Source organism: Sinocyclocheilus rhinocerous, unplaced genomic scaffold, assembly GCF_001515625.1.
Source record: "Sinocyclocheilus rhinocerous isolate Xijiao unplaced genomic scaffold, SAMN03320098_v1.1 scaffold656, whole genome shotgun sequence".
Classification (NCBI taxonomy): domain Eukaryota; kingdom Metazoa; phylum Chordata; class Actinopteri; order Cypriniformes; family Cyprinidae; genus Sinocyclocheilus; species Sinocyclocheilus rhinocerous.
In genome coordinates this window covers 713,933-726,934 of record NW_015648010.1, presented here as the reverse complement: position 1 = coordinate 726,934, position 13,002 = coordinate 713,933, and the positions used below count along the sequence as shown (strand labels likewise).

The 13,002-nt window shown below is 37.4% G+C and overlaps 1 protein-coding gene across 6 annotated transcripts in view; it reads right to left on the bottom strand.

The window, feature by feature from the left end:
* LOC107709558 (Friend leukemia integration 1 transcription factor-like) overlaps positions 1-12,724 on the bottom strand; it is a 52,863-nt gene extending 40,139 nt beyond the window's left edge. For 2 of the 6 annotated variants that reach the window (XR_001636507.1, XM_016514052.1), the window contains exons 1-4: positions 12,618-12,724; positions 10,334-10,448; positions 549-760; positions 283-437 (exon numbers count right to left, since the gene is read on the bottom strand). Coding sequence is in view for 5 of the 6 variants with exons in the window: in XM_016514052.1 (XP_016369538.1) it covers positions 283-437; positions 549-760; positions 10,334-10,405 (439 nt within the window). In the remaining variant the exon portion in view is untranslated. Of the gene's footprint in view, positions 1-282; positions 438-548; positions 761-6,417; positions 6,573-10,333; positions 10,449-12,617 lie in introns of those variants that run through there. The other 4 variants (XM_016514053.1, XM_016514054.1, XM_016514057.1 and 1 more) reach the window with 4 other exon arrangements.
* Positions 12,725-13,002: the final 278 nt, after the last annotated feature.

The following is a 13,002-nucleotide window of genomic DNA, read 5'->3' as shown; positions in this document are numbered from 1 at the left end:
AATATTTTATTATTTCATTGGCACACTGCAAAAAAATTAAGTTGTAAATAAAACAATTATTTTTTGGAGTATGTTTCAAAAGAATATACTATTTCAGTCTTTCCACTTCAAAGTTTCTCTTTTAATAGAATGTGTTACATGCAATTAATTGTGAAATTTAATAGCAATTTCTGAGAGGAAATTGTTTCGACACCATGCATTTATTTAATCAGTGCATTAAAGTTGTGTGCCCTATAAATGCAGCATTCAGTACACAATCATGACACGACGAACTGTGAATACCTGCTGGGACGATAACTCTCCTCTCATTGGTTGTCATGTTTGGGGGCGGAGCACACTTCTCATCCATGTAGCCAGTGTAGCTCATCTGAGATGCGTCGGTCCCACCCACCATTTTATTGCATTTACCCACACTACAGTCCACCGGGGACTCTCTGCTAGAAAGAAAAAAACAGAGTCAGAACGGCTATTGCTTACTAATGCTTATTTCAGACAGAACAACTCACAAACACAAAATAATGGCAACAAAGGGGTTTTTTCTGCCATACCTGGATCCATTGATGTGGTCATACTCTCGTTTGACATGAACCCGGCCCGGCTGGTTGATCCACTCCTGCTGAGGGGGGATTGGGTTGATCTTGTGAGGCTGACCGTAGTCCTGTGCGCCGGACGCAGTCATGTCTGTCTTGGGTAAGGGAGCAGCAGCAGCGTACGGAGGCTCAAACAGAGACTGGTCTTCACTCACCACTGACAGCGCCTCCTGGAGGAGTGAACGGGCCGAAACTGTATCACTGTTTCTCATTAAAGCACAGAGCCAATGACAAATTACTTTCAGTTCATCATGTGTAGCCAGAATTAAGCAAAACAAATTGTAAATTGTTTCTTGCTGAAGGGCAGAATCACAGATGCTGGGTGCAAATGAAGCAGTGCAATTGATTGCTTACATGCACATAGCCACACTACTGCTACGGATACAGGGAAAATGACTTGAAGTCAACAAGGAATGTAACTTGTTTTTCTTCATTTGACATATTTCCATGTGAAATGGGATATTCAATATTGAAAACAAATGTAGAGAAGGATTTTTCCATTGAATTGCATAGAAAAATGAAGTCAGGTGGTTGAAGGGGAGGAGCTAAAAACAGGGATTTGTGATGTCAGCAGAAAGGAAAGTTGTTTCGGAGGTGGAGCAAGTTATTGTGTTCTGATAAAAGATTATGAATGCACTTTTTCTTGGAATAATGTGCACCAATGAATTAAGCACAGTAAAACCTAAAAAAAAGTGCATTATGAAAGTGAATGGGGTAGTACATTTCAATTTCATGTGGAATTGTATGTACCAGGTGGTATTGACAAAAAAATAAAAAATAAATAATAATAATAATAAAAAAAAAATAATAATAAATAAAAAAAAAATAATCATCTGTCACATGCTTTAGGGATATGACTGTCTGCAACAAAAAAAAAATGTGTAGAAAACTTTTCATTAAGAAATTGCTAGTAAATTTCATAAAATAAATAAATAGCAAATTTCACAATTAAATATGAATAATTGTCAAGATTTTAATAAAAAAAAACTGAAATTTTTTTTTTCTTGTAAAACATACTCCAATAATCATTGCCTTAATTACAACTTTGAAATATATATATATAGTATTTTTTTTTTTATTTTTTTTTTTTTTTACTGTGTACACTGAAAAAAAGAAATTTGTTTTCATTCACAAATCGCTAGTAAATTTCAGAATTACAAAGAAACTGCAAGTACAAATTTGAACGAAATATCAACAGTTTTATTTACAATTTCAAGAAACCATTAAAATGTCATTAACCTTCACTTTGACTATTAAACATTGAGAAGCATTTCAAAACATGATTTTCAATAAGTAAAGCACTTATTTTTTTATTTCATATTCATATTCAATCAGAAAAAAAATAAAAAAATAAAAAAATAAATAAATGTAGAGTAGGACTTGACATTATCCAGTGGAAATTGAAGTCAGGAGATTGAAGGGGGAGGAGTTAAAAAAGAGGGATTTGTGATGTCAGCCGAAAGGAAAGTCGTTTAGAGTTTAGGAGGTAAAGTTATTGTGCCCATTACCAAAGTAAATAGGGTAATTTTGCATTTTATGTTGACTTCAATAGTTGTATTTATTATTGAGAATATAATCATCATCATCATCATCATCATAATAATAATTACAGTTAACTTATAACAACTGTCACAAAAAAAAAAAAATAAATAAGTACAATAAGTACAAGATTTCTTATATAGTATTTTTTTTTTTATTTTTTTTTTTTTTTACTGTGTACACTGAAAAAAAGAAATTTGTTTTCATTCACAAATCGCTAGTAAATTTCAGAATTACAAAGAAACTGCAAGTACAAATTTGAACGAAATATCAACAGTTTTATTTACAATTTCAAGAAACCATTAAAATGTCATTAACCTTCACTTTGACTATTAAACATTGAGAAGCATTTCAAAACATGATTTTCAATAAGTAAAGCACTTATTTTTTTATTTCATATTCATATTCAATCAGAAAAAAAATAAAAAAATAAAAAAATAAATAAATGTAGAGTAGGACTTGACATTATCCAGTGGAAATTGAAGTCAGGAGATTGAAGGGGGAGGAGTTAAAAAAGAGGGATTTGTGATGTCAGCCGAAAGGAAAGTCGTTTAGAGTTTAGGAGGTAAAGTTATTGTCCCCATTACCAAAGTAAATAGGGTAATTTTGCATTTTATGTTGACTTCAACAGTTGTATTTATTATTGAGAATATAATCATCATCATAATAATTACAGTTAACTTATAACAACTGTCACAAAAAAAAATAAATAAATAAGTACAATAAGTACAAGATTTCTTAGTCTTGTTCATGACTCATATGTGAGACAACAGAGGCAGAGAGATCTGTCCAGGGTCACTTCTACATTTGCTCTCATTGCAGGCACTCAGCTGGGGTGATGTAGTTTTATTAAAGAAAACAAACGCGGCAGACAGGCCCCTCCGGAGAGAGCAGCGTCTACACGTGCATGTGATCGTCTCCATTCACATCTCAGTCGAACTTTTCTTTCGCTTTTCTGAAAACTATCATGAAGATTTCCCGCTGTTATTTCAGTTATAAACATCTGTCAAACCCTTAACGTTCACTAAACTTTATACTCAATAAATGCATACAAAAAAAAAAAAGAAGATATACAAACACAAGGCTTTGAAAGATATGAATCGTTGTGGATTTCAAGAGAGCGAGTTTAGGTACTGTTTGATCCCAAAGGAATGATTCCTCCTCGGCATTTTTTTATAGAAACATACTTTTTGTAAAGCATACAGCATCCAAATATCAAATTGAGTGCATTTCACAACTCACACTGCTGTTTTTATAGATTAAAAGTAAATGGCAAAAGGGATCATGGGACACTCTCTTTTTCCCTCTTTGGCTTTTGAACTTTGGTGACAGTCGTCATCAATTTGATCAGCGTCCCGCGGACAGTATCGGGGCGACCCACAGCAGCAGCCTGTGGCATGATAAGTATGGCAGAGTTAAGGAATGCCTTCATGGTGCCAGATAAGGCCAGAGCTGCTATTATGACTGTTACACGTTACTTACACGCAGACATATCAGCCTCCACCATATAATTCATGATTGGCAGTCAGTCGTTCCCAAGATTACAGAGGGTTGTAAAAATAGGAAAATCTAATTCCACACTCACGCTCGTATATACGTACACACAGGCCTGTCAAAAGGCGAAATTCCTTCATCTCTATGAAACAGAGTGCTAAGCGATGGTCAGCGTACAAGTGCAAGCTTCTTGTTACAATGAGGTTAAAATACTCACAAAGGTGCTATTTTCCTTAGGCTATAAATTGGCCGTGTCTGCACGGCTGGCTTAATCCATCCAGAACCACAGGCTGGTTTGGTGTTGTAGATTTATGGTGAGGTACGCAACAGCTGAACATGCTGCATAAATAATACATTATGCTACCGTATGTTTTGATTCTCACCAGGAAAAGTAATTTTGAAAAATGTCATATTAGAATTCTAACAGCCAACCTAATCATCATGGGCCGTCCCGCTGAAGATGCGTCATTCAGTCGGGATGTGCGGACGCCATTAAAAGCACAGTGCTATTTTATACAGAACACATTCCTGTCTTTTGTTTCAGGAGGAAAAGGAAACCTGACAGGAAACCAGACTGTGTGGAACAGGAAATACCCGTGGATTGAAACCCCCTCCTCATTGTGGACTAAAGTGTACAGTTAAGAAATGAATCAAGAGAGCTATACGTGTCAAATTTCAATGGAATGGCACTAAAAATTCCTCTAGATTACATTAATGCTACTGTAGACACAGTACAGTACTAATATTTGATGGCTGTATTTGAAAATGAGTGAGGCTCGCACTTTATATTAGGTTTATTTTATACACTATATTCTTATTAAACTTTAAAGCATGTTAGGGCAAGGTTAGTGTTAGGGTCATACAAAATAATAAACAAACAATAAATATCATATGCGAATCTCTCAAAACAGAAAATTAGCGTTCACAGAACAAGGTTACCAACTAACCCAATCATTTTCTGTCTTTATATATTACTGTATATAAATTGACAAAGTACAGAAATATCTAACATATTTTTACGTGCGTTTTTAATATACAAAAACACACAAACATTATACATATACTGTATATATATATATTACTGTATATAAATTGACAAAGTACAGACAAAATATCTAACATATTTTATGTGTGTGTTTTTATGTGTGTTTTGTATATTAATATAATTAATATACAATTATTAAAATATACAAAACCACACAACCATTATCTTGTATATTATCTTAACTGAGATATGATTTATGGTTTTGATTTAGTAAAAAAATAGGTAACACTTTATTTCGATAGTCCACTTTAGACATTCTATTAACAGTAAGTAACTTTGCAACTACATGTCAACTAGCAGTTAGTAGAGTATTAGTAGACTGTCTGCTTAATATCTTCTAACACTTTCTTTGTCAACTTATTCTACTAACCCTAAACCTACCCTAACAGTCTACTCTGAGAGTTAGTAGACATGTAGTTGCAAATTAATGAGAATTAGTTGACATGTAGTTGACATGTAGTTACAAAGTTACTTATAGTTAATAGAATGTCTAAAGTGGACTATCGAAATAAAGTGTAATCAAAAATTACAGTACAGTAGTTAACTACAAAGAACAATTTAATTATGTGTTGGCATTGTTATACTACTACTACTACTAATAATAATAATACTTATAATAATAATTTGTAACAGTAATAATATATTTATTTATTTATTCATTGTCATTTTTAACAGCCAATCACAACAGTACTGATCATATAATAATAACAAACACTATGTTTTTATTCTTAATGCCATATATTCTACAAAGATTGTACGCTCTTTGAAGGAGTGTTGCTGCATTAAAATCGCCCTTTTTCTGTCCCCAGTCAGTCGAAACAGTCTATTTAACATGATAAAATCTAACACAAGCATGATGTGTACGGCCCCAAACATATACCACACCTAAGACCACTTATATGACCGCAAAAAAGGAGTGTTTGAATCTGCAGCACTCCCCTCCACACAAGAGTCAACAATCAATCAGTGATCGTTACCTTATTTGATGCTCAGAAATAGCTATTTCATTCAAATATTTATAGCTGTTTTTAATCAGAGATTCGATATGCGGATTATTATTATTATTTTTTTTTAAATATATATATAACTATCGAAAATGCACAAAGTAACGGTGTGGACCACACACAAACAATTTATTTTATAATTTGTGTTAACAACCCATGCAAGTGTATTGTACAATAATTATTATTAGTTATCAGAAGAAGGGAACGACTGTGGAGTAATATTTTATTGTGGGTGGGCTCGGCGTTTGAACTATATGAATGGTTGGAAAACCTCGGCACGGTGCCACTCCAATTGCGCAGCCACATCTCCAGCCTAAAGCTTTATGATTTATATAAACCACTGCACTGCATTCACACACGCGCGCCACGGTATGCTGAAAACACAAAGCAGCCTCGTCGAGCACCGGACGTTCGCTATTCTAATCCTAAAAACGAGATTTGTTTTTCTCTTTTTTTTTTTTTTTCTTGGCGAAACATCTTTACTCCATCACAAACAGCGGGTCTAGCCCGTGCGTTTTGACGAGCGTCCGAGTGTGTGTAGAATCCATCTGAACGCTCGTATCCTCCGCTATAGTTTTCAACTTTCAAGAAAGTTTCGACGAAAAGGAAAAGGAAACTTGGAGAGAGAGAGAAGAGGAAAAGCGCTGCTCGGAGCGGCTGAAAAGTCCCAGACAAGGCAGAACTACAGGCGTCTAAGCTCTCAGACTCTGTCCATCTCAGAAAGATCCCTCTCCTCCACTCTTACCTTAATAGTTCCGTCCATTTTGCGCAATTTTCAGTGGAGCCCGACAATATTCCAAACATGACACGCGTCTGAATTAATTCCAGCCCCCGATATGTGGCGGAGAGACAGAGACAGTTTCGCCGGATGGTTTTTTTTCGTCTAAATTTGGGAAGTGAAGTCACTGCGCTTGAGAAGGAAGCCGTGTATGTGTGTGTGTGTGTGTGTGTGTGTGCGCGTGTGTGTGTGTGTATGTGTGTATCACTGGCCCTGCCTTCATTACAGCACCCAAAGCAGGATATTTGTCCCGAGAAGATAAGACACCAAAACAATAGTGTTTCTTTCCTTTGTACATGTTTTTGCCTGGAAATATTTACAGAACGCCTTTCCAGCTCTTTACATTTGTTGCGCTTTTTCCGACATTAAAGTAGCCTACGCGATTTGGTAGAAGCATTGATGCATCGAATGTATGTTAAAACTAATAACAAATCTCAAATAGCCTAACATATTAGATTAAGCTGATAAAAAATATAATAAAAAATGCCAACTACATCTGGTTGACTTTTTACATGAATGCAGGTTTATGCGAGATCGAATAAACATATAAACTATAAAATAGCGTCATAATATTAGGATCGGTGTTCCGCTGTAAAGGAAAGCACGAACTGGATCTACCTATGGTGAAGTGAAGAATGTGACGAGTCTGTCCGAACTTCTTTCGCTGCAAAAACGGGTTTCCATGAATAAAACCGAATCCCGCAGCGCCGAGTCTGTGTGCGCACCTCTGAATGCACATGAACGGCATATCTCCAGCAATAGGCTGAATGGACCATATAGAGAGGCTGATACCTCTTGTGTGCTTGCTGTTCGACATTTCGCAAAATCAGTAGCAAGTGGCTTCACATATTTCATATCTTCATGGGAAATGAGTGGAAGCGTCTCTATTCTAGACTACATTTACTGTACATTAAATATTTAGGCTACTTTCGTCCTGGAAAAGAACTGAAACTCTTAACATTATTTATCACGATAAAAACACGGATTTTTGCAGTGTCAAACACATCTATTTTGCACCAATATTATATGGTAATAATACCATTATATCCTTTTGAGTACCTAGGGGTCAAGGCTTCTCCTGCCTGAGGCCTGCACAGTAATTAACGGAGACACCTTGTTTAACCATTTCGAGTCAGGGCCCCTCTCTCGTGTACAAAACAACACTGGCTTTTCTTTCATTCAAATAAACGGCGTTGGCATATATTAATCAATTTCTGTGTTCTGCATTCTTGGGGAAGGTGGAGGAAGGTGACAAAGCAGAAAGATGGAAATTGGGTTTTGGTTCGAACTAACCATTTACCCACTATTATTTATGGCCGAGTAATACAGATTTGGGGGGGGGGGACATGTGCATGCGAGTTGCAGTGGAAGAGTGGACATCATTTTCACCGAGTGTGGGACTTGTTAGCTGAAACATATGTTTCCCTAGAGGGGACGCTTAGACTCCACCATTCTTTTAATTAAAACACCATTATCTCTGAGCGCATGACGAGACGGAGATCTGGCGGAGAGGGGTCACTAATGACAGTATAATTAAGTTTTATGTTCTCCACTTCGATTATTATAAATGAGACGTCTCTTTGCTTGAGACTAAACTATATATCAGATAAATAGTGAACACAAGCGTTTCATTCAAAATTACGAATTGCATTTGTGGTGGATTAAAGCAAAGCATTGATAGAGTAGATCGGTATGATATTCCTTGTTTGATGACAACACTTTAGACATCATCTGCTTATCTAAACCAAGGCTGTTTTCAGATACAGTGCGTTTTCAACTCTCACTATGTAATGCTAACTTGTCCAGAAAAAAATACGTTTTATTTATGGAGCAAACATCTTTGTGAGGTGCATCATTAAACCTAGAAAAATCAGCCTCTTTTCCCGCGTGTCACTTGCTCAGGTCATTATGAGTCCAGCGGTAACAAACATTTTGGAAGGCCAATAAACAGATGCATGTTGGTTTATGTAGTGAGCCGCAGAACATCTGGCTCGACGCTGGAGCTTGACAGCCAGGCATTTCTCCCAACCACGACCTGTGGGAAGCCAGTGGCCCAACGCTACTGGAAAAACCCTGAAGTGCCGGAGTAAGACTAACCCAGAGTGAGACCAGAGGCTTCCTCAACTTTAAAAGGAAGAAAGAAGGGGGAAAAAACGTGTGGGAACAACATGGTAAATGGACTTTCGACCAGACAATTGCTTAATGGGCTACTAAAGTCTACAAGTTTAGACCTATTTTATATATCTATTATTACCTAGATGTAGACCAATTTTTCTATCTATCTATCTATCTATCTATGGTTTTGCGAAACATATTGGAGCAAGGCTGTCCTGTTTCTCAAGACCGTCACGCGCGAAGAATGATACGAACATCAAAAAATAGAGACTTCAGCACACAACAGCAAACTGTCTGGCCTCCTGCTCCGGGCCATAATTAATTTGAGATTTATTTTTATTGGAAAGCCCCAGTCTCGCCCGGCCTTAACCAAACACAAACCTTAACCCGTGACTTCGCCTGAATGAAGCTGGATATTTCTCTGAAACTGGCCTTTCTTGAGGCGTGCTGAGGTAAATCCCCTTTCCCGCTCAAATTCTGCCCGCCAGCAACAAAACCCAAATATGACCTTTTATCTGCAGCGTGCGAATTAAAGAGGGGGAGGGGCACATACTTGTGGACACATTTCTGGAACATATTTGTCAGATTTGACCAAAACAAAAACTTGGGTTTGGTTGTATTAGAAGAATATGCTCTAATACAGACTCAACCCAAGAGTGTTTAAAAATAAGAATAAGTACAACAATCATAAAATATAATAACAAATATATTCCCAGAGACTTCTATTGCTCCATTTTATTGTTGTTTATACGTGGCCCAACTCCATGCTGCCACGCAGCGCACTATTTATTATTCAGTCTGTGGAGAGAAAGCTGGATTTCAAAAAGAAGGTTTTCCCTCAACATTCCTGCGCTGCTAATGTCTCGAAACAAATCGAGGACTGTTCGTGGGACTGTGAAACGCAGCCCCTCTGTGGAGGAACACAAACTATAGCGTCTGCATGAAAAGCTCCCTTATGCAGGGGGGCAATAAGTCTCCATAACATAACAACTCGGCTCTGGAAAGTATGCTGATTGTAAAGATATAATGAATGACTTTAGCAGGCACAATACTTCATTTTCATGGCTCTGTCTGTGCGCTGGGCACTAAGCCTTTTGATACATTAAAGTTATTGCTGTGGCACTTCGCCATAAATAACCATCCAAATATGCCAATGTACATTTCAGCCTCTAACAGAACGAACAGTGATAATAGCCCACAACATACCTTTCGTAAAGAAGTAGACTATATAAAGTGAGCAATTCAGTAGAAGTGGCACAATCAATGTGGGCTTATACAGTAGACCCAAAACCCATCTGTAGAGATTCCTTAAACAGTTCGAGTTCTATATGGAAACTTCCCTATGCATGGTTGGTCGAACTTAGTTCATGCAAAAACAGATGTCTGCTATTTGCAATGTTTACATTCTTTAAGACCATGTCAAGAGAGAGAGAGAGAGAGAGAGAGAGAAGCACCAAGTCGAATTCAATAATGTGCAATAAGTAACATTTGTGAAGGTCAGAGATGGCCTGTCCCTTCGTTCAATGGCCAGATCAAATTTAAGACTAAGCTAGACAGACAGTGTACACTCTACCAGATGTGTTGTAAACCAATTAAATCATTCGTCAAACTAAATGTCCTTCATACTGAATCATCCATTTTAAGTCAAATATGGCGAGGTGAATCCGGAAAACCGCGTTTTAACAAGCCATTTACATCAGTCATAAATTAAACTGGGAAGAGGAAAAAGGCAATTTAGAATTTCCAGTCTTGTTTCCTCCGACATTACCTGCTCGTAGTGACGATGTTGTCTTACCTTGACGTAAGACGACGTGTCGGGGACGGTCTGAAACATTGTCATTGGACAGAGAGCCCAGAAATGTGTGATGTTCACTTCACGACCCCTTAAAAAAAACACACAAAAAATCCACAGGTCACCTTAGAGGAAGCTGGAGTTTACCCAGTGCAAAACTAACAAATAAATAGGCCTAAGTTAAACGTCTATAATAATAATAATAATAATAATAATAATAATAATAATAGATAAAGAGCTACTTTAACCGAATTGTTTCTTAATTCTGATTTAATTACGGCCGCCGCCCCAAGGCAACTGTCCCAAATTAAGCTCTGGGAATTAGCTTTATTTCAGTTTCCATCTGCTAAATTCCGAACATTTTAAAGAGCAAACGAATTCATCGATTATCTTTTAGCCATCCATTAATTCCCATCGCTCACAAATCAGCACAAAACCATTGTATTTATTTATTTCTCTGAATTACACGCACTCTCCTCCGTGAACATATGTCCTTTCGCAAAGCCAGTTCTTCTCAAAATTGATTTCCGTCTCAGATTCTACGAAATGCATTTATGCCCTACAGTGATATTTTCCTTTAGAAAAAAAAGAGAAGCTCGTTTATCTGCATTCTCTGTGTTTACCTGCGTGCATCAATTGTAAAGCAGCGCAGCAGTTCTTGTGAATAAAATGGGCACGTTGGTTTCCATTTAAACCACATCCAGTAATCTAAACAGAGAGGTCAGATCTGGTTCATGATCTTCATCTTTAGTTTTTGAATGTGTTTATAAGATAAGGCTATATTAGATAAGTCAATTTGTGAAGTATAGGCCCAGCCCCCTACACGTTCAGAGCAGCCACATATTGAAACACTTTTCGTTTTAATAAGTGTAGCTTACAAAGTCTCGGGTGAAAGGGCAATTTGGGGACGGTGTCTTTCGCCTTTCCTTCGGCGTGCAATCACAGAGCAGGCTGGCACTAGCATTATTTAACATTCCACAGCAGTTCAGCAGCACTATGAAAATAACTGATGGCCATATCAAAACACAGCAACATCAGAACTGTATTTCTCGCAAACCGCCCTGATTTGTGCACTTACCACTGACACAGTCTTAAAGTTTATTTATCCTTCTTTAAAGGCCATAGGCTAATCATTAAATAAGGATTTATCAGAACAGAGGAGGGATGACGAGTTGTCTGTTGCATCCTGATGTAGACTAAATAATAAAGAAAACTTTTTAGTTGCAATTTTTTTTTTTTTACCAAAAACCCTTTCTCAAGCAGTTTACTTTCCCGAACAATCACTGTAAAAACATTCATTATTCATGCATCATGTAGCTATAAAATAATCTTTGCTTCAGTCCACTTGTTACACTAATTTATTTCTGATTCAAGTTTTTAGTGTCAATACGACTTTCTTCACCGCTAATTAAATTGAAAGTGATTTAATTTATGTATGTAGGTTGTCACTTTGGTTTCACTTAAAATTGCAATTGAACTTTTCAATTGTGTTGGGTTGTAACTGCATATAACTGATGATAACTTATTTTAAATCAATCTGTGCATAAAGCATCAAGATATATAGTTGCCTACGTGTTTACACACTTCACATTAGTTTGAATAGCGTAACAATAAAGGAAGAACGTCGGACGCATACGGAAGTGCAACACGGTAATAAAGGAAATTAAAGCGCTTTCGTCAGTTGTCTGCCATCGCGATAGGGAATGATATGTTGCCATGTCGATACCTGAACATACTGACCGTGATGAATAAATGAGGAGTCTTATAATTCGCTCGATTTATATTCGCAGCGTCAGACCTCGGGCTCCTGCGGGCGAGAGCTGGGCTCGCCTCATAAACTTTCCCAAATGCATCCAATTTCTAAACGGTAAAAGAGCATAGAATTCCGCATCTGTGGCCAATTAAGTGACTGGAGGCTCAACAGGACTGTTAAGTAACTGCATCGTCTCTCCTCCAAAGAGGACCAAGAGCGTCTAGTGTTTCATTTGAAGCGTCTTACCTAGCGTGTACGTGTTATCCATCAAATAGCGTCTTTCTTGACTGTCAACACATTGGAAACGAGCAACGAAGCGACATACCAAAGTGGACAAACTCAAATCATTCGCCTATTAAAAGTAGTTCCACGTGCATGTGTTTTTATCCCGAAAAAAAAAAACGAAACGATGATTGCAGAGCGGCAAAAACTTTCTGGTCAAACTAAAATCAGAAAGAACACATGCTCAACTTTTGCAGCGCTTAACCTCAAACACAGAATACTCACCTGTCTCGTCTCTGTCACTGGGTATTTTTGAACTCTTTTCCAGTCTTAAATAATTAGTCCCGTCTATGAGAAAGTGATTGTCATGGATAAGTGTGAGTTATGTTGAGGAGGCGTGAGAGGAGGAGAGGATGAATGGGGAACGTGAGACGGGAGAGCAGCGGCTCGCTGGCCAATGAGCCAATGAGGAAGCACGAGCTCCCCCTGAACATCCACTGAACCGGGGGGGGGGGGCGTCAAGAGTACTGGAAAACATCCGAATATATTCTGCAGATATATGTAAACATTCGAAAGACAATTCGAAAGTTTGACCATTTCGTTCATGCATTCACTTGCTTATTTATTTCGTTCATTCGTGCCATTTCGAAACTATGAGCATTTGCAGAGC